The sequence below is a fragment of the Erpetoichthys calabaricus genome, chromosome 4 (assembly GCF_900747795.2).
Source record: "Erpetoichthys calabaricus chromosome 4, fErpCal1.3, whole genome shotgun sequence".
NCBI lineage: Eukaryota > Metazoa > Chordata > Cladistia > Polypteriformes > Polypteridae > Erpetoichthys > Erpetoichthys calabaricus.
The window spans coordinates 234,733,087-234,754,060 of NC_041397.2; the positions used below are offsets into that span (position 1 = coordinate 234,733,087).

Here is a 20,974-nt window from a genome sequence, read left to right on the forward strand (position 1 = left end):
AAACTAAATGTTAAAAATAAATGGCAGTAGGCTTGGTTAGTAGAAAAAGGTGGTGAAGGACAACACTTTGGCACTAAATTAATGTTTCTGCCATCTATTTATGGTCTCTGCACTGTTTGTTCTATGAAGCTACTGTGCAGCACAGGCAGTGGGTACAAAAGTACTGTTTTGGCATGGTGCAGATCAAATGGATATGGCAGCTATTCATGCTGTGCAGTTTACATCAACTACCAGGTGCAGCAGTTATCACAGCTGCCACTACATCTATTCTAGATAATGTGTGCAACATATACAATAAAATACGTATTACTGCAGGTATTGTGGAGCGTGACTTGTGACAATAACTGAGCTATTCACTGGCTTCTGTGAAAAGCTGTTAGAGAAATTACATGCAATTTCTGCTCAGAAAAGACAATACTTGAAAAGCGAGTCAATTGCAGAATTTTATTTATAATCCAAAAAGAATGAGAAAATAATGGGACTGTTTTAAGGAAATACATTTTAATAATTGATTTATTCACAGCCTTCTGTATTGTAGCTCTTTTCATCATTATGTTTTTGCACTCTTGTCTGTTTTTAAAGCCATTAAACAAAGTTGTTTGTTGTTTTCAAATTTAAGTTTTCTTTTATTATATGTACTAGCTGTTCCCTGTGGCTCTGCCCGCATAGCAGTGAAACGGGACAAACTTTAAAAATCAATAAACAAACAGGTATTTCTAGCTAAGCGGAGGCAAGGTACGCTCTAAAACATGGCAACAGGTAGACTGACTCGAACGGAAGCTGGCGTGTGAGTGAGGAGGGCCCCATCTGGCTCCCCACTCCTGACGTTACACTTCCCCCTCCTCTCGGCCTGCAGCCTCTGTCTCGGCTTAGTGCAAATAAATTGCTCCTGCAAGTGAATTATGATACTTAATGCAGTGAGAGAAGTCGCAAAATTGACCGGAATTTTCAAGCAAGTTATAGAAAAAAACCCGATCTAAATCCGTTAAGTAGTTCTCTCACGAAAAGCAGACAGACATAAAGATGGACAGACAGACTTTGGATTTTATATATATATATATATATATATATAAGAGAGAGAGAGAGAGAGAATATATATATATATAGAGAGAGAATATATATATTGATAATAGTCTATCTGTTGTGCTTAGTTGAATAAAGTTGTCTTTCACAATTATTATTTTAATTGAGTCCAATTCTGTACTGGTTCATGCCTTTTGGATTTCACATTTTGGATTAGGCACTTTCATTTTGGTCACCTGAATTTAAGTCCTTATGTCTAGGAAACGTATAATCTGTAAACAGCAACATTTCTCAGATAATAGAGTAAGTATTTGTGTACCTTCTTGTAGTTTTTTAGCTCTACTGTAGACACTGAAATCTAAAATTTATAAATACCTGCTGACAGGTAAATTGTATCTCATTTTGTCCTATGGAAGTCAAAGGTGTATAAAAATACATAATCCGTTAATCTTAAAACTGATGGATATCGTATTTTAAGAGGTGCTACTTTTTTCAACATTTTAAGAGAGAAATTGAAGTGGTAATGTTGTTTCTTAAATTCTACCAAATAGACCCTTTCAGTCCTTTGCAATGCAACTAGTAATTGATAAACATTCTGTTAATCATTGTGTTTTAGCCAATATTAACGTTAAATAGTATTTTCAGTAATATTGTTTATTAGCTCAACAATTAATTGTAGTAAATCATAAAAAATGTATCATGACCACTTCCATATTTGTATGTAGCTAAGAGAACGTATGTAAAGTGAACATGACTTGGAATACCTTCAGTTATTAATAAGCGACTGCTCTTTCACATGTGTTAATTTGTTGTCTGAAAAACACTGCCTCGCAATAAGAACAGTCATTGCTTTCACACACGCATTACTTTTTCAACATAACTATTTATTCAGTTCAAAATATGTCTGCACAGATAGTAATGTTTGCCACTCCACTACTCTTCAAGAACACCCCTGGTGCTTGACATAGCTCTTTTATGCTCCTGCAGTGAGGAGCTGAGAGTCAGTGCTGGCAGATAAAAGCAAATATCACTTTTATAGAGCTGCTGCTTCATTTGCCCTCTTGTCTTTATAATGGTTTGTGCTTTTATAGTAATATAAAGATAGCAAAGCCACCCTAAATGTCTAAACAGTGCTTGAATGTGGAACTGTATATTCAATTACAAATAACTTCTGTTTTTCATTTTCTATCTACAGTTAGTAAATCTCACAAAGCTTATTTTTATTCTTAGGTTGGAGACTTCACATTCACACTGTATGCAACTCCGAGACACTCTCATAAGATCAAAGAATGGCCTGGTATTTGTTGAAGAGGAAAAAAACAAAGAAATTAACATGGTACTGTTAAGTGACCTTACATCTAAATGGCATTTGATATTATTTTTTTCATACAATGCTTCATGAAGAGGTTTTACTTTTATTCCTTCTTGTTCTAAGGATTTTTGTGATAATAATTGCAGTTTACATATAATAGCATGCTACTGGATAGGTCAAGATAGCTGAATTGTGTCAGTGTTTCTTTGTCTTTGTTTCAGTATGAATATATCTGTAGTAACAAGTAAGAGAGCTCACTGGTAGTGAACCCTCCTACCTTGGATGAGGCTATGGATGCTCAAATATATAAAAACAGTGGATTTATTAAATAATTCATGTCAAGGGAAGTGTGGGGAAAAGGAGCACAAAGTATAAATTGGTCCATATCTATCATTTGGGTTGGCTATTCTTGTTGAATATCTTAAACAGAATTAGCCTCTAAATAGTTTTGCTTGTTTATTTGGATAGTAAGACAGCCTTTAGGAATATATTAAGCTGAAACCCATGGTAAAGTTTTCAGATATGTTGATTAATCCTTAGTAGACAAATTTACATATACATTTTAAATGTATAAATATGAACAAAAATTAAATCTTTTCTCATTTATAATAACCATCCATTAATGCTGTTATTTGCCTAAGCTTAAGGAATCACTGCTGCAGATGGAAGCTTGTCACAGTTCAGAAATGCGGCAGTTACAAGCTGAAATGACAGAAGTGAGGGCAACTCTACAGCAGAAAGATAGTGCCCTGGCAGAAGCCATGGAGAAAGCTTCCCACCTTGAGGACAAGCTGCTGAAATGCAAAGGGAAGCCAACAGAATATCAGGTATGTTAAGTGCGTATGGTTTAATTTGTTGGCCTGAGTTAGATTTTTTTTTGCATACTGAGTTTATTTTCATTTATATTTTTGCAGTGTTGACATAAATTCCTTAGACCTACACACTCTGCCTAAAAATTTCTTCATGAACTATGTCAGTCAATTCAAGAAGCACAAACTTTCTGTTGCCTGTCTAAGTACTTAAGCAGTGTGAAGGAAATGCCATTAAATTGGTGATCTGTTAGTGTTAAATACATGATTTATTTTATTTTTATTCTCTTAATACTCTCTGAATGAGGAATTTAAACACAAGCTAATTAGAATACTTGGGGCTTTCAAAACTAAGGCTGTGCAAAACTAACACTCAAATCTTGTAAGGGTATAATGAATGCAGGTAAATGGGGCTTACGGTATGAACTGCTTTTCAAGCTTTATTTACTTTTTACATTAACCTTACCCTTCACAGACATTTACTTTCCATACTTAGCTGATGAACCAAGAATGTGCTTAAGTTTTGTATTCAAAGAACCAAGGTTGCTGCATTGTCTCAGACATTTGGTGATAATTGATAAACAATTTGAATACTATCCCCAGGTTGATGCCATCTGATGTGGGCTATTAGAGTTGGCAGACTTTTGTGAATCTTGCAGTAAGTTTGTTAAGGTCAACCATGAAATGGGCCTGGCTTAACTGTTGGGTAAATCTAAGTTCACACTGACTTACTAACTATATAAATAATAAGCAAGTAACTGCAGGGAGTTAGGCAGAATTCTTGCTTGGAATGACACTATGCCATATACATATTCATTCTTCGTGGGTCTAAGATTTTAAGTGTTAAGAGAGACTTAAGTATTTTGTCAGATACCAGTCTTTTTGGACAAATACAACCTTGCAGCAAAGCAAAGTTATTCTGTGCCATTTCTCAATTTGCCATACCACATTAATCATGAATTTTGTCCTTGTTTTAGGTGGCCATGATTCAGCTTCATGCCCTCACGGTGGAAAACAAACAATTGAAAGAGCTAATTGGCACCCTGGAAGCACAAACCGGCTCGGTAATACAGTTGATTTATTGTTGCAGGGTGGTAATAAGCAGAGTTCCTCAACTTTAAAATGATTTTTACTTTCTCGTATATGAAGTATAGGGAAAATATTGGAATCCTCCAAAAATTTGATGTTGAGATTTTGATGAATCTCGACATTTTTAGACCTCCCCGAGTCTGAAAATACCATTTTTGGAATTAGGTCTGTATGTGTGTGTGTGTAAACACAATAACTTGAGTACGCTTTCACTTAGGTCAACCAAATTTTGCATACAAGTACCAGGTACAAAACGTAGATTTCTGTCAACTGTTGGGCTGTTTCCGTTAACCGCAAGTGGTACTTTGCAGCTGCATGTATAAAAGATAGAGTCCGATTTATTCAACTTTACTTTTATAATTATTCAATACATTATTAATTTGAATTGATTTGTTGTTGATGGTTCTTTAATGTACATATATAAAAATATAATCATTGTTTTGCGGTTTACTCCTCAAATATCCATCCCCATATCTGAGTATATGAGAAAATCTAGGGGAGACCACTCTCGATTTTTATTTAAGACTAGGGGGCTTCACCCCCCAGCTCACTTCGCTCGCCAACTCCCGTGTTTGGTTTTCCAGATACACACTTTTAAGATTTTTTTTTTCTTTGAATTGTTGCTATTTCATTAGTTTCACTTTAATTTCAGAACTTCTTTAAAAACAATATTTGGAATCTTTAGAGTATCAACATGCTGAATCTTTTAAATGAGGTCCGTGAGACATGTGTTTAATGACTTTGTACCATAATTCAGGATAGGTTTCTCTGTTTGGAATTTCAGCACAGACCAAGCGATCTACATCATCAGCAGTTAATAATTTTTTTTGCAAAGTAACCAATAAATGCATGTGAGGTAAACCCTGTTTTTGAAATTCTCTGACTTGAACTTCAAAGCCTTACAATATTTACATACTTTAGCCATATCACCTATGTCCATATATTCAATCTCTATTCGCCTTTTCGTTATTTCTCAGAGTAATAATTTCTCTTTGTTTGCGCTAATGCGATCTTTTACTTTGTTTTGACACTTTTTCATTTTTTTTCTGCTTTCACATTCTGTATCTTGCTCTGCATGTGTTTCACGCCTACGTTTTTTTTTGAGTGTTTTGAATTCCACTGTTTTCATTATCTATAACCTGCTCTGCATGTGTTTGGCCCCCTTGTTTTTTAACCTCTTTATGATGTTTTACTTTGTTTTGTACTTTTATTTATGACCTCGCTTTGTCCTGCTATTTTTTCAGTTACACCTGGTCTGTGATGATTATTTTCCCTTTTTTCGAATAATATCCTTTTGTTTGTGCTAATGTGATCTTTACTATCTTTTTTTTGATACTGTAGCGACTTCCGCGTCAGACTCGAAAAGAGAAGTTAAAAAAAAAAACAAAAAAAAAAAAACATATGTAGTAAAGTCTCACAAAAGTTTTACTTGAACAATCTTCTAGCACCCTCTCCAATCCCCTCCCCCCCCTTACCGCATCAATCAATACCCCGCTGTCAGTCTTCTGTGCTGTATGTACTCCACCCTCCCTCAATCAAACCTAATAGTCACTCAAAAAAAAAAAAAAGGCTTCAACCTGCCTAGGATGCTACAATACTTTCGAATTTTACTGCTGTCATATTCTTTACCTTTCTCTGCATGTGTATCGCACCATCGTTTTTTTTACCCTTTTGATCTCTAACCTGCTCTGCATGTGTATAGCGCCAATGTTTTTAAACGTCTTTATGAAGTTCTACTTTTGTCTTTTACTCTTTGTCTTTTAATTCTGAGCCCAATTGGACATGCTTTTTTTTTCAATTCCACTTGTTCTGGGCTGATTATTACTTATTTTCTGAATTTGCACCTTGATTATTCTTTTTTGCATTTTTTTTCTCTCCAACGCTTTTGAGTCTCTTTTCTCCGCGCTGGTCTTTCTTCTTTGCTTAGTCGTCGATGTTTCATCTATAAAGTATTGTCCTTATACGCTTTATATGCGCTGAGAGCCCTGGATCTGTGTGTGCTCAAAGCCTTGACAAGACTGAGTGTTTTGCTGTCTTGCAAGAATCTCATGTTCTACGTCCCTGCGAGACAGTCCTGAGTCAATCTCTTGGCACAAACTCTCAAGTTTGGCCTTGGAGCGTCTCGCAGGGACCTTAATCTCTTTAGTCTCCCGGGTCTTTTAAGTGTCTTCCATGATCTTGACGTGAAGATCACATGTCGTCTCCCTAGTCTTTCTCTCCCAGGATTTTTTTTTTATAATTGAGAGATGATGTTGTACTTTAAAATTACTTCTGTGCATAAAGGGCAAGAACCTGGACAAACTCTATTGTAGTTGAGTCCACAGCATGCATAATGTGTGCAGGTACTAGACTCCTATATTGCAGAGGCATCAGCTAATTCAAAAGAATTACCCAGGGCAGGGGACATGGGCATCGCTCTGTGGAGTCCCAGCAGTCCTTTTATTTTGAAGGTCCTGGTGGTACAATTAAATAAGCTACTGCTGGCTTTTAGTTTCGGAATTAACCAAATAGCTTCTGAGAAACTGTGTTCTGAGAAAAAACAGTAAATTTTGCAACAATGTATGAATGAATGAAAATTGCACAAGCTTTTGTGAAAAATCACCAACAAAAACACTAAATACTATAAATTAAATTATGAAAATGATAATATTGAAATAGAAAATAACTTGTGTGCAAATCAAGCAGCTTAATTCACCATACCATATGCCTCATATTAAGTAAATGAAATAGAATTAAAATGATTAATCATTTATTCACAATTAAGTGTTTATTTACTCAGAGAAATATCTAAGCAAAACCTAAACAGGTTTCATTTTGTTTATGACCGATCTGACCAAACTGTTCATCAAAGTGGTAATGTAGCATGGTACTTGTTAGATATTTTTAAGGAAGCATCTATCATAACTGTGCTCTTCAATGGTCGTATATATTGCAACTGTGCTCTTCACTGCTCTTGTATAATGTTAGACTGGTAGGATCTGAAGCAATGTATTCATACGCAGTAAGACCATACGCCTTTTTGCCATAAAAACTGTAAAAGAAGTAGTCTCAACACACAATGAAGGTTTGGGGCAGCCATCCGTATATTTGTCCCTGGCTGCAAAAGGGTGAAGAAAACAAAGTTGCAGTGTTTAGGTTGAGTTCCACGACTGAACTGATGAGGTTTTGAAAGATGGTGAATTTATAAGCGTGAACTGGAAGTGATGTCATCTGGCCGGAACCAGAAGTGACATCAGTCTGGGCGCCAGAATTGTAAGTGATGTCAGTCTGGGGACCCCGCCACCCCCTGGCCTGGCGGGTAATTACCTCCACTTGTTCCACTCCGCTCCTTTCCAGTCATACGTGTGTGACAACAGATTAATCCTGCTTTCTTCTGTAAACACTTGTCAGATTTCAGAATTGATGTTGCCAAAATAACATGGAAAGGTATATTTTAATCATCATTTAAATTAAAATTTAATGAAATTTTTTAAAATCCTTATATTCTTATATATATTTGTGCATTAAGTATTACAAATGACAGAAATGCTGCTTCAATTACCCTATTAGAATGGTGGCTCAGCAATGCAAAAAAGTGGCATTTTTAAAAATGAGAATGTTTATATTTAAATACAAAAGCTGCCATTCTGTCAATTTAAATAAATACATGCTTTAAACAGTCTAAATGTTTGTATTTTAGTTCTTTAAATTAATACATGCTTTAAACAGTCTAAATGTTTGCATTTTAGTTCTTTTTATTATTGATGCTGGTATTTTCCCTGAATCCACATATAAGGGTATTCAGTATCATAAAAGATGGCACCCTCTTCACCTGCCTCTGGCTAGACCAGCCTTCTAAGACAGAACAGGAAAGATTGTATTATATGTGCCTGCAGTGAATCACTTTGAAGTTTATTATAAACCATTTATTACATTAAAGTCCTACTTGCTACATGGAAGGCAGATGAACAAACTGCAGTGTAGCTGCAGAGAGAAGCAGCATCAAAACATAATAGTAATAATATTTTAGTTTTATAGCACCTTTCTCAAACTCAAAATGAGACTGCACTAAAATGTAAGAAGTCAACAGTCGAGCAACAATAACAAAATACATGAAAGACACTAGATTGACAAACCCCGAGTAAAACAAAAAACAACCACACAGAATGTGCAAATGCCAAAACACAAAAAAATTACAAAATACTTCGTCAGGAAAAGTACAGGTAGTGAAGATCAGCCTCAAATGAATTGGAGTGAAGAATTCCGGAGTTGGATAGCCATGACACTTAGAGTGTTTACATGTGCTTCAATAACCTGATTATTCACAGAAAGCTGATTTCAAAAATGCCATGTAAACTCTTATTCTGAATAGAGAAAATGGGTTATTGGCCTCTGAGAAGCCTGATTAGCAGATGTAGATTTCTCATTGAATAGTCCAGTTATGTGGCCATGTAAACCCATAATCAGGTTATTGTCAAAGATTCTGTATTCTGGAATTGTTTGTTGCACTCTGTCAGCTTGCGCATGTATTTGCTTCACACACACATTCAGCAGCTATGGGTAGAAGCATCCACAAAATACACGTCCAGAGGTACTTGTTTGGTCCATAGCAATATATCTTCTTCTAGCTGAAATTATCTCTCAGTATTTCAGAAATCACTACATTCATGTTGATGAAGAAGACGTACAGTGCTAAATTCAGCAACACAATGTTGAGAGCAATAAGGTTAAATGGTTATTGTAGTTAACGAAAACTAAAATCAAAACTGAAACTATCTATATACTGTGTAATATATATATATATATATATATATATATATATATATATATATATAATTCACTAAGGCATGCAAGACAGAGCCACGCCCGCCAACTCTAAGACCATGGGATACGACGACAACTCACAGAGCCACGCCCACCAACTCTAAGACCATGGGACGAGAACGTCCGCCTGCCCGACTGTTACCAGCATTCACTGCAATGTACTGGAGTGTGGAGTGTACCGGAGAGAGGGCGGGGAAGCGGGCCCGAGAGGTAGCAGAGACGAAAGCGACTGAGGCGGTGTTCAGTGAGTTGTTGCATCCGGACAAATGAGCAAGCAGTGCCTCGAGAGCCTCTGTCGTTCGTATCCCATGGTCGGGCAACTTGGTGGATTATATATATAAAAGCAGCCGGAACTGAAAAGAATAATGAAAGGTCAGGGTGGCTGAGAGCTGCATACCATTATTATTACTATTATTTCAGCAACACTGGGGTGTAAGGCAAGAAGAACATGTTCTTAGCAAGGCTGAATTGCACAGCGAAGCAGAAAAGAATTTGCTGTGTGCAAGCGTCAATTTGACTAAACATATTCATAAAGCACAAGAAAATTATAATAGGTGTCATGCTTATTTTCAGATTCATGGTGGCTGATGATGATGTGTATTTTTTCCACAGTTTTATGACATTGGAGTATTTTGTGAGCATGCGCTAACAGTGCATTTCTGCCGCACACACCATGCGACAGATCACCCGGATTGCTTCCAGAGTGCAGGAGGTGACACCTCAGCACCACATTGGAACAGTCTGAGGTTTTTACCATGGCTGGAGTACTAATCCTGCCACCATCCTCCCAAGTTTTCCCTGTAAATTAGAGGACTAGCTTGCAGGCAGGTTAACGTCATACCCAGGATGAAGCAGTTGCTCCAGGGCCCAACGGAGTAGAATAACTTCTGATGTTTATGGAATTCGAACCATAAATAGGGATTATTGAGGGATCAGGTTTCTGGCTTCAGGTTATTAACTTTAATCCAAATATGTATGTGCATGTAAATGCATTGAGTGAATTGTGTTGGCACCCCAAAAAGAGAGTTAATTCTGAGGGGCCGAAAATTCCAAGTACCAGAAGACCTAAGTGAGCATGTGAAAGGTGCTATATAAATAAAAAGTATTATTATTATTAAGTGCACCTGGAGGTTTGTAAGACTGAAGGATCAGAACTAGAAGTAGAGGCTACTCTATGTAAGACTTTCAAGATGGTAATCAGAAGTTTGCATTTTGCATGTGAATAGGTTGGTAATCAGTGTAGCTGGTAAAGGATAGGAGTGAATGTTTTTTAATTGGAAGACCAACCAGTGAACAGGGAATTACAATAATCAAGTCTGGAAGTATGGAAAGCATGGAACATTGTTTCAGCTGCTTTCTTTATTAAGTAATTGTCAAAGGCGAACAATGTTAGAGAGATGGAAAAAATGCAAATTTTGTAAGTGAAGTTATCTGGAGTTTGAATTTAAATGATTAGCCAAATGCACTTAGAATACAAACTGTTTGTCAGTAAGGTATAATGTGAACTAGAAAATGGCACTGCTACTTGGAGAGAGGTAAAAGAGACATAAGTTATGATATACCGAAAGCAGCAATCAGGTCCAGGAGAATGAGAGTGTTGAGTGTGCTAGTATCTGCAAAAACTTGGTGGTCATTAACAACTTTCAGGAGGGCAGTATCACTGCTGTACAGCATTCAGAAACTGGAACAGAAAGGATCACAAAGATTGTGTTCAGATAGAAAAGTCTAAATTTGTTTGGCAGTCACTCTCTGCAACACCTTAGCTAGGAAGGGGAAGTTAGGTAATAGGTCTGTGGTTATCTAGAATGGATAGATCGAGATCAGATTTCTTAAGAATAGAACTAATGGCAGCAGTTTTAACATCAAGTAGAATAGAGCCAAAGGCTAAAGATGTATTAATTAGGTGGAAAACAAATGCTCAGAGGCTTATGAAGGGAGGGAGTAACTAGAGAGAATTGCTGACAGATTTTATTGAATTAAAGAAGTGTAAAAGAACCTGATACTGAGCAGATGAAGCAGTTTATCATTGTACAAGTCTACTGAGTATTATCGAAGATGCACAACAGAAACAGGCTGCCTATGTGTTTTAAATAACTTTATGTTCATATAGCACTGTCACTAGTAGAGCAGACAAGTACACCAAATAAGGGGCTCCTACACATAACTTTACTTTTACTACTTTAATTTCAATGTACTTTGTCAATGCTTACATACCAGTAACACTTGCCATGTCTTTTTTATTTCAGAGTTTGCACAGACCCCATTCAAAACTAAAGATGGAGACGGTGAGATTTGAGGAGGAAGTTTCAGCAGTACCGAACGACCTAGCCCAACAGAAGGTGCAGCAGGGTTCAGCTTTTCAATACTTGGAGGAGCATGTCAAAGGGAGTGGCGAGTAAGTTACTGAAGTTAAAAAAATAACACAAAATTGTGCAACTTTGAAGCTGCTTAATCAGAACCATGAGCCATTCTGGTCATTTCAATATCTCTGAATATTTCTCTTATTGATATATTAATGCATTTTCTTGATAGTTATATTCATAATGGAATTTTCAGGTCTTCTCTATATCTATTAATTATTAATCTATTATTATTTTCCTAGATCAATTCATATTTGCCTTTCTTATACCTGAAGTTTTCCTCAAACATCTTGAATTACACTGGTTCATAATTGATGGTTTTGTGAAAGGGCTGTCAGTGCTAGTGTTCTGATAATGGATAAATAAAGTTCTGTATTGATCTCTAAAATACAGTAACCCAAACAAATATACAACACCTCATATTTGAATAAGTGCATCGAACAAGAAAGGAAACTCTGTGTGACTTTAATTCAGATATGCAAGTTACATCCCGTTATTGATGCAGCAAACATGGAAGGAATTTTAATGCATTTCAATCCCTCTGGCAGAGTGCTTTTTAGTCTTTCAGACAACACACAACAATATGAATACTAAACAGCTAATAAATCTAAAAAAGGCATTCAATTTGCCTTTTAGATTACACTTTTGAGATGACCAAATCTAAAACGAGGCTGAGGGGAAGGAAGTAGCAGTGGAACATACTGTCAAAAATTATTTATAACAGAACATATTCTCAAAAATCATTTTATTGTTAAAAAAAAAAAATGAAAATTACTATAAATAGAAATGAATCTAGATGTTAAAGAGGTGTCACCTCTACAGACCACAGAAATAGATATACTGTAATTTATTTGTCTCCAAGTTGAAATTAAAACTTTATAGAAGCTCAGGAAAAAAAATATATACATACAGTGTATTCCATAATGTTCAGAACAAAGACACATTTCTCTTTGATTTTCTCATCGTTTCCACACACTGGTGATGCTGTGACAAACCTCTAATGCAGCCAACTTCAGCTACTTCTTGTTTTGGAGTCTTGTCCCTTATGTTTTCTCTTCATCATATGGATGTCCTGCTCAGTTGAATTTAAAATCTGTTGACTGGCTTGACCATTCAAGAATTTTCCATTTTTAAGCTTTGAAAAACTCCTGTGTTATCTTAGCAGTGTGTTTGGGATCATTATCTTGTTGAATAATGAAGTGCCCCTAATGCATTAATGCAGCATAAATCAAAAATAATAAAATATATATAACAAACAGCTTCTGAATGATTTGCAAATGTGTGAGATATAACTTGATACCTAGTCAAGAAGAAAAACATCTGCAGAAATTAAAAGAAAAGAAAAACTGTGGACATTGTTCAGATACTAAGGAGCTGAAAACACATATGATTGCAAATGAGTAATAATACTGTATTTATTGGACCAGATGCTTTAGTGGTACTGTATAACCAAAGTGAGTGTCATTTGAAGTGCTGTCTACTACTGTCATTACATTACAACTGTAGTAAAATTCTGTGCTAAATAGTCATAGCATCCATATTGAAATGTGTCCAAGGTAGTAAACCAGCTGGTCAGTAATTTATTTTAATTTGATTATCACATGATTTAAATCTTTTACACACCTTAAATCACATTTTTCTTGAGCCACAGTTGGCCACCAGAAACGTCCTCTATGAAATCTTCTGTAATGCCAGTGAGTCCTAAGGTATTATGGTCATGACTCACTAAGTACGTCCTGAGGAATGTCCTGTTGAAAGAAATCACATCAGCTTTAATGTTATTCATGGATGTATAAGAAATCATGATGAGTAGCTGCTACTGAGCTTATCTGGCATTTTATCTTTTTACATGAGGACTTTTTTTTTCCGTAAATTATTTTTTGAAAGATATTCTTCCTCCTAATGATCCCTTTTTCAAAAGCTAGTTTAAAAACTAATACCTAAGGTGATTTTTTTTCTTGAATAAATGATGCAATAGATGCGGTTTCTTTAACATTTTGGAATCATTGAGCTAACACTACACCCCACTGTATTTTTGATTAAACGGTTTCAACTTTGTTTTAATAAACTGTCTTCTGTGGAAGTAGTAACATTGGTGTCGATATAAATAGTTATTTCATGCAATCAAAATGTATCCTTTTTTTGATTTTTAAAGTAAATATTGGTGAAACAACGATGTTCATTTTTAATGCATAATAATTAATAATTTGTAGACCCTATGAATCTCTGAACTTGCATCCCACAATTCAGCACTGTCTGACTGATCAGATTTGCTTCAGTAATCCAAAGTTATTTATCTTTGGAATTTAAGATGAATAAAATGCAAACACCAAAATCCGCAGATGCTCGAATCCCTTGTGTAAAATGGCATAGTATTTACATCGTACAGTATACTTTAAATAATCAATTTACATTGTATTAAGAATAATAACTTCGGCAAGCAACATCCCATTTTTCAAAATATTTTAAGATTTTTATTTTCTTGTCAAGAGATAGCACTTTACATTTGAACACTCTAGATGAGAACAGGCCATTTAGCCCAACAAAGCTCACCAGTCCTATCCACTAACTTTTTCTAAAATAACACCAAGTCAAGTTTTGAAAGTCCTACCACATTATTTGATCGCTTATGCTATGTGTCAGTGGCTCTCTGCATAAAGATAAACTTCCTAATGTTTGTGTAAAATGTACCCTTAACAAGTTTCCAGCTGTGTCCCTGTGTTCTTGATGAACTCTAAAATAACTGTCTCAATCCACTGTACTAACTTCCTTATTGATTTTAAACACTTAAGACTCCTCTTAATCATCTTTTACTTAAATAAAACAAAAATGCTACTTCTTAGCCTTTGAGGAATTGCATTGACCTCTTAATTGCTTCATATGAGTCGACCTTTTCACAGAAATAAAGGATGCACACAGTGTTATGGCAAGAGCCTCACAGTGCCTTACAGTCAGGATTGCTTACTGAACTGCTGTTGTGTAAAGAAACACGGGGTTTGTGTGAGTGTCCCTAACAGTATTAACGGTTTCGTCGTTTGAAACTTTAGTATTCAACTCGCAGTGTACTGATTACTTACATGCAGTCTGTGTGTGTCCAGGCCAATTCTAGTTTGCACAGCTTTTCGCACACGGGCATGTACAGATAACCTAACCCAAGTTTAAATCTCCCTGCCGGATGGACTCCCTTTGATTGGCCTGGGTCGGGGAGGTGGAGGGGATAGTGGGGGGCAACAGTTTAAGGAAGTCCAGTTTCAGTTTAACTTTTTGGTTAGTGATTGTTTAGTCGTCTTTGATGGAGTGTCTGTTTTTCTGGAATATTTGCATGTCTTTTGTCTGAGTGCTTCTGTACTGCTGGAAGTGTAGAGATGGAAACCATTTTGCACCTTGGCGGTCTGTAGTGCTTAGAAGCCGAAGTAGGATAGGTGAGTTTACCTTTTTTGGTAAATGCCAGAGAATACAACAAGCCAACTAAAGAGCAGTGTGGTGGCTTGGCAATTGGCTGCCATATAGGAGCTATAAGTTTACCCCTAAGATGAGAGGCTACAGCCAGATCACTTCATTCACGTTTATTAAGCATAGTGTTCGACACGCATCAAATTCAAGTTTTTGGAACTTTCTGGATTTTTCAAATCTGTAGTTGGTTGAACACCATGGAGGCTGAACCCATGGATACAGGGGATCGGCTACAGTTGCCATGTTAATTCAGGAGTGTGGGCATTAAATGAGTGAAAGCCATTAATACTTTTAGATGCTTTACTAGAAGAATGGATCTGTGAGCTTAACTGGGCAGCAGTGATTTAGGAACATAAATTATATGGTCAGTATTTCTGAAACTACTAATGACTGTTGTAGCAGAAGGATTAATTGCAATATGAAAAAATAGTGGTTGGAGTATCTCGTTGGTTAAATAGTGTGGTGATCAATACTATTTAGATGAGAAATGTTAGTTTTTTTACTGAAAAAAACAAGTATTTTCACTCTTCAAATGGTTTAATTCATTGAAACTGTTAGTTGATATACCTGATCCATATCTGAGTAATTACTACCCTTGGTTAATCTTTGCTTTCACTGTTTCCTAATTCTTTGGGTCAAAAACGGAGCCTAGGTGTAGACAGAGCAACCTGATCTTATCGTAGCTGCGTGACCTTATCCAGGGTCATCTGTCATCTCGCTTGACAGACCTAAAAGACTTCCAATGACATGGAAATACATTTCTAATTGTATAAATAATATTTAGAGTGTGATAGAGCTTGTATGTAAAATAGTTTGGAATGAAGGATGATATCTGTTTGCTGACCACTTCATGTTTCAAATGTATTATCTGGTCTTTGAATCAACGGGTTTTTTTAGTCACTGCTTCTGGTTTTCTGTCTGTAAGACCAGAGTTGCACATGTGCGCAGATTAAAGATGGAGTGATATCAAAATTTCACATTCATGATTATAGTGTGCCAAAGTAAACTGTAAAATTGTGCCCGAGTCAAAAGTATATTCCTCAACATAAAGAACTAAAATGTAAATGTTGTAAAATGAGAGAGATGCTTTATTGGTCAAAGCCCAGATCTGCCTGCTGTATGTGGCTTACTGGTCAAGACACACCGCTCAGTAGCCAGCTACTATTTTGAGTCTTTTTTTTTTTGCAAACTGAGAAGTAGAAAATCGTGTGCTTAATGCCCCGAAATGCACTTTATCTGATAAAATAGACAATGAAAAGAATTTGCACATGCTGCCAAACAGCTCGGCAACCTTTTGTGGTACCAAAATAAAGTCAAGATCCTAATTAGAGTGGATGTCAAGCTGAGAGGTGTATTGGCTAATCTGTTTTCTCTCTTTGCTGATGTTGTGCATAGGCTCAGTTATGTTGTGTACAACAGTGCAACAAAAAGGTTATTCCGAAGAAATCATTTTCATAAACTAAAACCTTCTCCAGGGGTGCACTGCTTGTGCACTCACGCCTAAACCCTGCTACAAGCAGTTGTTATCTGTTACGACCTTACAGAAGCGTTTTTTGCTGAAAAAGTGTATTTAAGTCTCTGTATAACTGTGCAGATTGTAATTTTTGCAGGTTTACAACATGGTAAGTTTAACTTCACATGTAAGCACATCATTCTGTTAATTTCTCTAGATGTTGCTAAGTCCATAAACGCTGAATCTGCATGAATTAGTGACCTCAAAAGCACTGAAGATCTGTGAGTTGCTTGCTAGCTCAAGGCAGTAAATGTCAGGCACCAATAAAGCTTAATAAACAAAGGATTAGACACCTTAGTGAACACTAGAAAGACTGGTATGGGACACCAGGCCTATTGTGCCTCCTTACGGAGTCGAGACTTGGGGGAGATGTCAAAAAACGAGGCCTATTAAAGCCCATTGAGGCATTCCTTGTGTGACTTTTGGGCTATACAGAAAATAAATTGTTGTTTTCATGGTATCTGAAAGTGCTAATTCAACGAAAGACAGCAGTCATATATACAGCAAGTAAAGCCTTCATTAGACTTTCAAACCTAAGACATGTTTACATGTGCCCTCGCCACCATTTCACAGCATAAAGAGTAATGTATGTGCCTGCTACTGCTGTAGCTCCAGAGATCTGATCTGAAGTCTCTGCCCTTTCACATACAACTATGGTCACTCCTCATTACACTAGTCTAAGTGAGTGTGGATCTGTGTGTAAGCGTGCCATGTGAAGGGCTGCCATAGCATTCAGTGCTGGTTCTTGCCTTGTACCCATTTCTGCGATAAGCCTTAGACCTCCTCATCCTTAACAATAAAATAAGTGGGTTCAATAAATGAATGATGGATCTTAATAGTGAAATAGAACGGACGTTTTTCAGAGTGAGCTGGGTCCTAACAGTAGAAGAAGAGAATATTCAGTTCCTTCATGCATTTCTGTATCCCTCACTGCATTATTTTGCTGCTTCTTCTTTTGTGTAGGTTTCTCCAACAACAGAATGGAAACAAGCCGCAGATGATGACACCAGAGCCACAAGTCATACTTGACAGTGATGAGCTTGACCATGATAAACCACCCCAGGCCTTGTCACCTCACAATCCTCCAGATGAGCCCTTTAGTGATCTCTCAGCAAAGACTGATGGTGTAGAGGAGAGGCCAGCCTCCAGAAGGGGTACTTCTGCCATGCATGACAGTGATTTTATTGAGGAGGATTTGTCACATGCTTCTGTGTTTGAGAACGTACTGGAGTCTTTACCAACTGAAGAGGAATTCATGCTGCTGGCAAGTGCATTTTCTCTCCTAGTCTTTTTTGCCATGTAACTTGCTGGCTAGTGCCATGTTGGAGGCCGAGCGATGGAGTCTTGCCATCTCTCTGTCTCTTTGGATACTGAGATGTTTCTGTTGAGTAGCACTGTATGGTAATCTGATTGACGTGAGTGCACTCACTACTTTCAGCAGTTCTGTATAATCCATTTAAAAAAAATGAGAGGAACGGTACCATCTGAAGTTTGTGGATTTACCTCAATGGGCTGTGAACTTTACAGTTGCGGTATGCCCAATTCCCTGTACATATGTCCTCTTTAAAGTGGCATCAGATGATGGAAACCCTTGCCCCCTTATCTTTTACTTACAAGACGTTGGTCAGGGCCCTGCTCCTCTGTATTTCTCATGGGACCCAGGGTACCTCAGTCAATAAGCAACAGCTTATCCAGTTTAGCTAAAGGTAATTCCCTGTAATCAAGTAAGTGAGCTTCTGACTTCTTCTGTACTTGTGAGGGTCTCCCTCTGCTACACCCCTGCATATCTGGTTAACTGCACGATCTCCTTAACCACGCCAACCCAAGCAGTTAGAGATGTGCAGACAAATGTCACTGCAAGAAGTCACTCATAGCCCTGTCCTGCTATATCCTCGCACAGAGAGGACAGCTGTGACTCGGAGTCTCCAAGTGAGTAACCAGTTGAGCCGAAGGGTATCCCAAACCACCACTGAGTTAGTGGGTTTCTGATTGCTACTGCAACTGTGACTGTCCCCTGTTACACTATGGCAAGCTGCTTCTCTCAGCCTCACTGCAACTCCTCTACATCCCCTGCATATGTGACTAACTTCGTGACCTCCATTTTTTTCTGGTAGTTTATTCTCTTCAAGTCCTTTCTTAATCTGTAGACACTTGGTGCACCCCTCATTATAAGGGATAGGGAAGAACAGCCACAGGTAGCCACTCTTACGGCCAGTGGTGATGTCCTTGAATCTTTTAATAGGTAGGTCTTCTGCTGCCCCAGGTTATGTACTAATCCCGATGTCAATGACCAAGGTGATGATCATAGAGGAGTTTATCGCAGTATACCAGAAACCCAGCTTGGAGTGAGTTGGAGCTTTGGGGCCTCATCTATAAAGCTTGCATACGTACAAAATGAGACTTGAAAAGTGCATACGCCACTTCCCACACAAACGTTGGAATTTATAAAAGAAAGCCAGACAGGGTAGAGTGTATACAGACACATTTATTTCAGTCCCCTTTTAAAAGGGCCAATGCTGTGTATTTGCACTGAAGAACTTTTTTTTAGTTATTCCTCAAATTTATATCGGCTACCTGTTGTCACTTCTTAGGGAACTGGTTGACAGGTCAGGGATATCTCAGCCAAGATTTACTCCTACTTGCCTGCTGTGCTGGAAGCCATTAACGGACGAATGAGAGGGTGCACATATATAAAACGTAACAAGTTTTTGACAACATAAAAAGGCAATTTGCATAAGTGTCCAATTCTCCTAATATATTTGCACTAATTTACTGCACAAATATTGCAATAAGGGCATCTAGCGAGAATGAAGTTGTTTTTGTTAACGTACAAGTCCTCTCTAAAGCCAAGATGAGACTGACAAACGTTGTGACTCAGTGGCCAGGGTCAACCTGTGATTTCATTTATTTTGCGTCAGCATAGATTTGACAGACAAGATGGTACTGTGTGTAGTGGCTGGCTTATTGAACCCTCAGTTTTTCACATGGCCTATACTATTCATTGTACCAGCAATCCTCTTGTTACATGTACCATGTGACAGTGGCTACCACTTAGACGCTGGCACCTTACACCTTTCTCTGGGCCCCCTTAGAGTGCATAGGAGAGGTGCTATGATGCCACTGCACATGATTTTGCACTCAGTTGTGTAGTGTGGCCAGATACTCCTGAATTCAGGTAGCAGGGTCTCGCCACGTCAGGTGAGAGGCTGCTCTGCCAGCCAATGAAGTTCTGCAGCATTGTGACTGCTTATGTACGAGTGTGGTTAGCATGCTCCATATGTGGACACTTCAGGGTGGCGTTTGATGCGTGCTCACATATGCATGTTTACAAGGCAATTGTGATTTAGAAATGGTAAATTGCATCGAAATGTGTGTATGCCAGGTTTTGTAAATCTGATATTACGCATTTTCCTGTTTTTTTTTTTTTTCTTTTGTCCTGCGTGTATCTCCACAAAACATTTGAGAAATGTGAAGCCCCAGACGTATTTTTTTGGCTCTGTTGCTTGAAGACACTTAAATATTTGAATTTATAGGGGGTTCCGACCACAGTGGCTCAGACAGTGAAGCGTTCATCTACTTTGGTCAAAATCTGATTTGCTTTTGCACAGTGTGATACTGTGAAATAAAGTAAGCCTCCTGTTCACCTCACTCTCGTTCTGCAGGCCCAGGGTCAGAGCATTCAGGCAGTGGATCGTTTTCTTCAGGAGGAAGACCGTCGCATAAGGGAACTGGAGCAGCTCTTCGATTTCTACATAAACAAGATGGGTGTTAGCACCCATCAGGCAGTGCAGAGTTGCCTTAAACCTAAGTTGCTATGACAGGTTTGCTAACAAACTGACCTGTTAGATGTTGCAGCAACAACCAAGGAAGACCCACAGCCGAGAGGTGCCTTCCATCCTCAGAAACAGTAAGCAAGTCCTGGAATGTTCTGGAAATGCATGGCCATGATGACTTCTTCACAAGTCATCGGGGGGGGATGCAGTCATGTATCTTTTGCATACGTTGGTTACGTTTTAGCAAAAGGGATTGTAGATTTTTAAAAAAGTATATTTTATAGTAGGATAGAATATTTAAAAGTTGAAGAGAGTGTTATTTATTTTTTTTATCAATTTGTAAATTTTATAATTTATTGACCGGTGAGTTTTTACTGCATTCTTTCACTTTACACCACATTGTGGTTCTGTGCCTACGTGTGAATGTCTGTTGGTTGTCAAAATAAAGTAAACAAATGTATTTTGTCCATTTTCATCGTATTCATGCACCAGTGGTAATTCATTTTGCTCGACATCCTAGATGGTACAACAAGCAGAAAAACGGAAACATCCACTCCCAGCAAGCCCAGGGCCACAGAAGACATGGGAGCCATCTTGCTGCTCTCTGCCAGTGTGTGCCCCTCACAGCACATCTCATGACTTATCATTCTTCAAGTCAGCAGGATCTTAGAAGAGTCGCCATTGACTGCCTTTAAAACTGAAAAGACAAGATTCATTTCCGTACTGAAGAATAACATTAGAAGAGGTGGGCTTTCAGTCCGGTTCTAAAGCTGCAGGCGGCAGTTCTGGGGTAATTGGGATGAGGAATCCGCACCACCACTGGGGGCCAATGCTGAGAA

General features: G+C 37.7%; 1 protein-coding gene across 4 annotated transcripts in view; it reads left to right on the forward strand.

Moving 5' to 3' along the window:
* cep63 (centrosomal protein 63) overlaps positions 1-20,563 on the forward strand; it is a 52,556-nt gene extending 31,993 nt beyond the window's left edge. For 2 of the 4 annotated variants that reach the window (XM_028800429.2, XM_028800431.2), the window contains exons 10-15: positions 2,254-2,359; positions 2,977-3,162; positions 4,122-4,208; positions 11,283-11,431; positions 17,326-17,626; positions 20,025-20,560. In XM_028800429.2, the coding sequence (XP_028656262.1) occupies positions 2,254-2,359; positions 2,977-3,162; positions 4,122-4,208; positions 11,283-11,431; positions 17,326-17,626; positions 20,025-20,180 (985 nt within the window). In that variant the 3' untranslated portion in view covers positions 20,181-20,560. Of the gene's footprint in view, positions 1-2,253; positions 2,360-2,976; positions 3,163-4,121; positions 4,209-11,282; positions 11,432-17,325; positions 17,627-20,024 lie in introns of all 4 variants that reach the window. The other 2 variants (XM_028800428.2, XM_028800432.2) reach the window with 2 other exon arrangements.
* Positions 20,564-20,974: the final 411 nt, after the last annotated feature.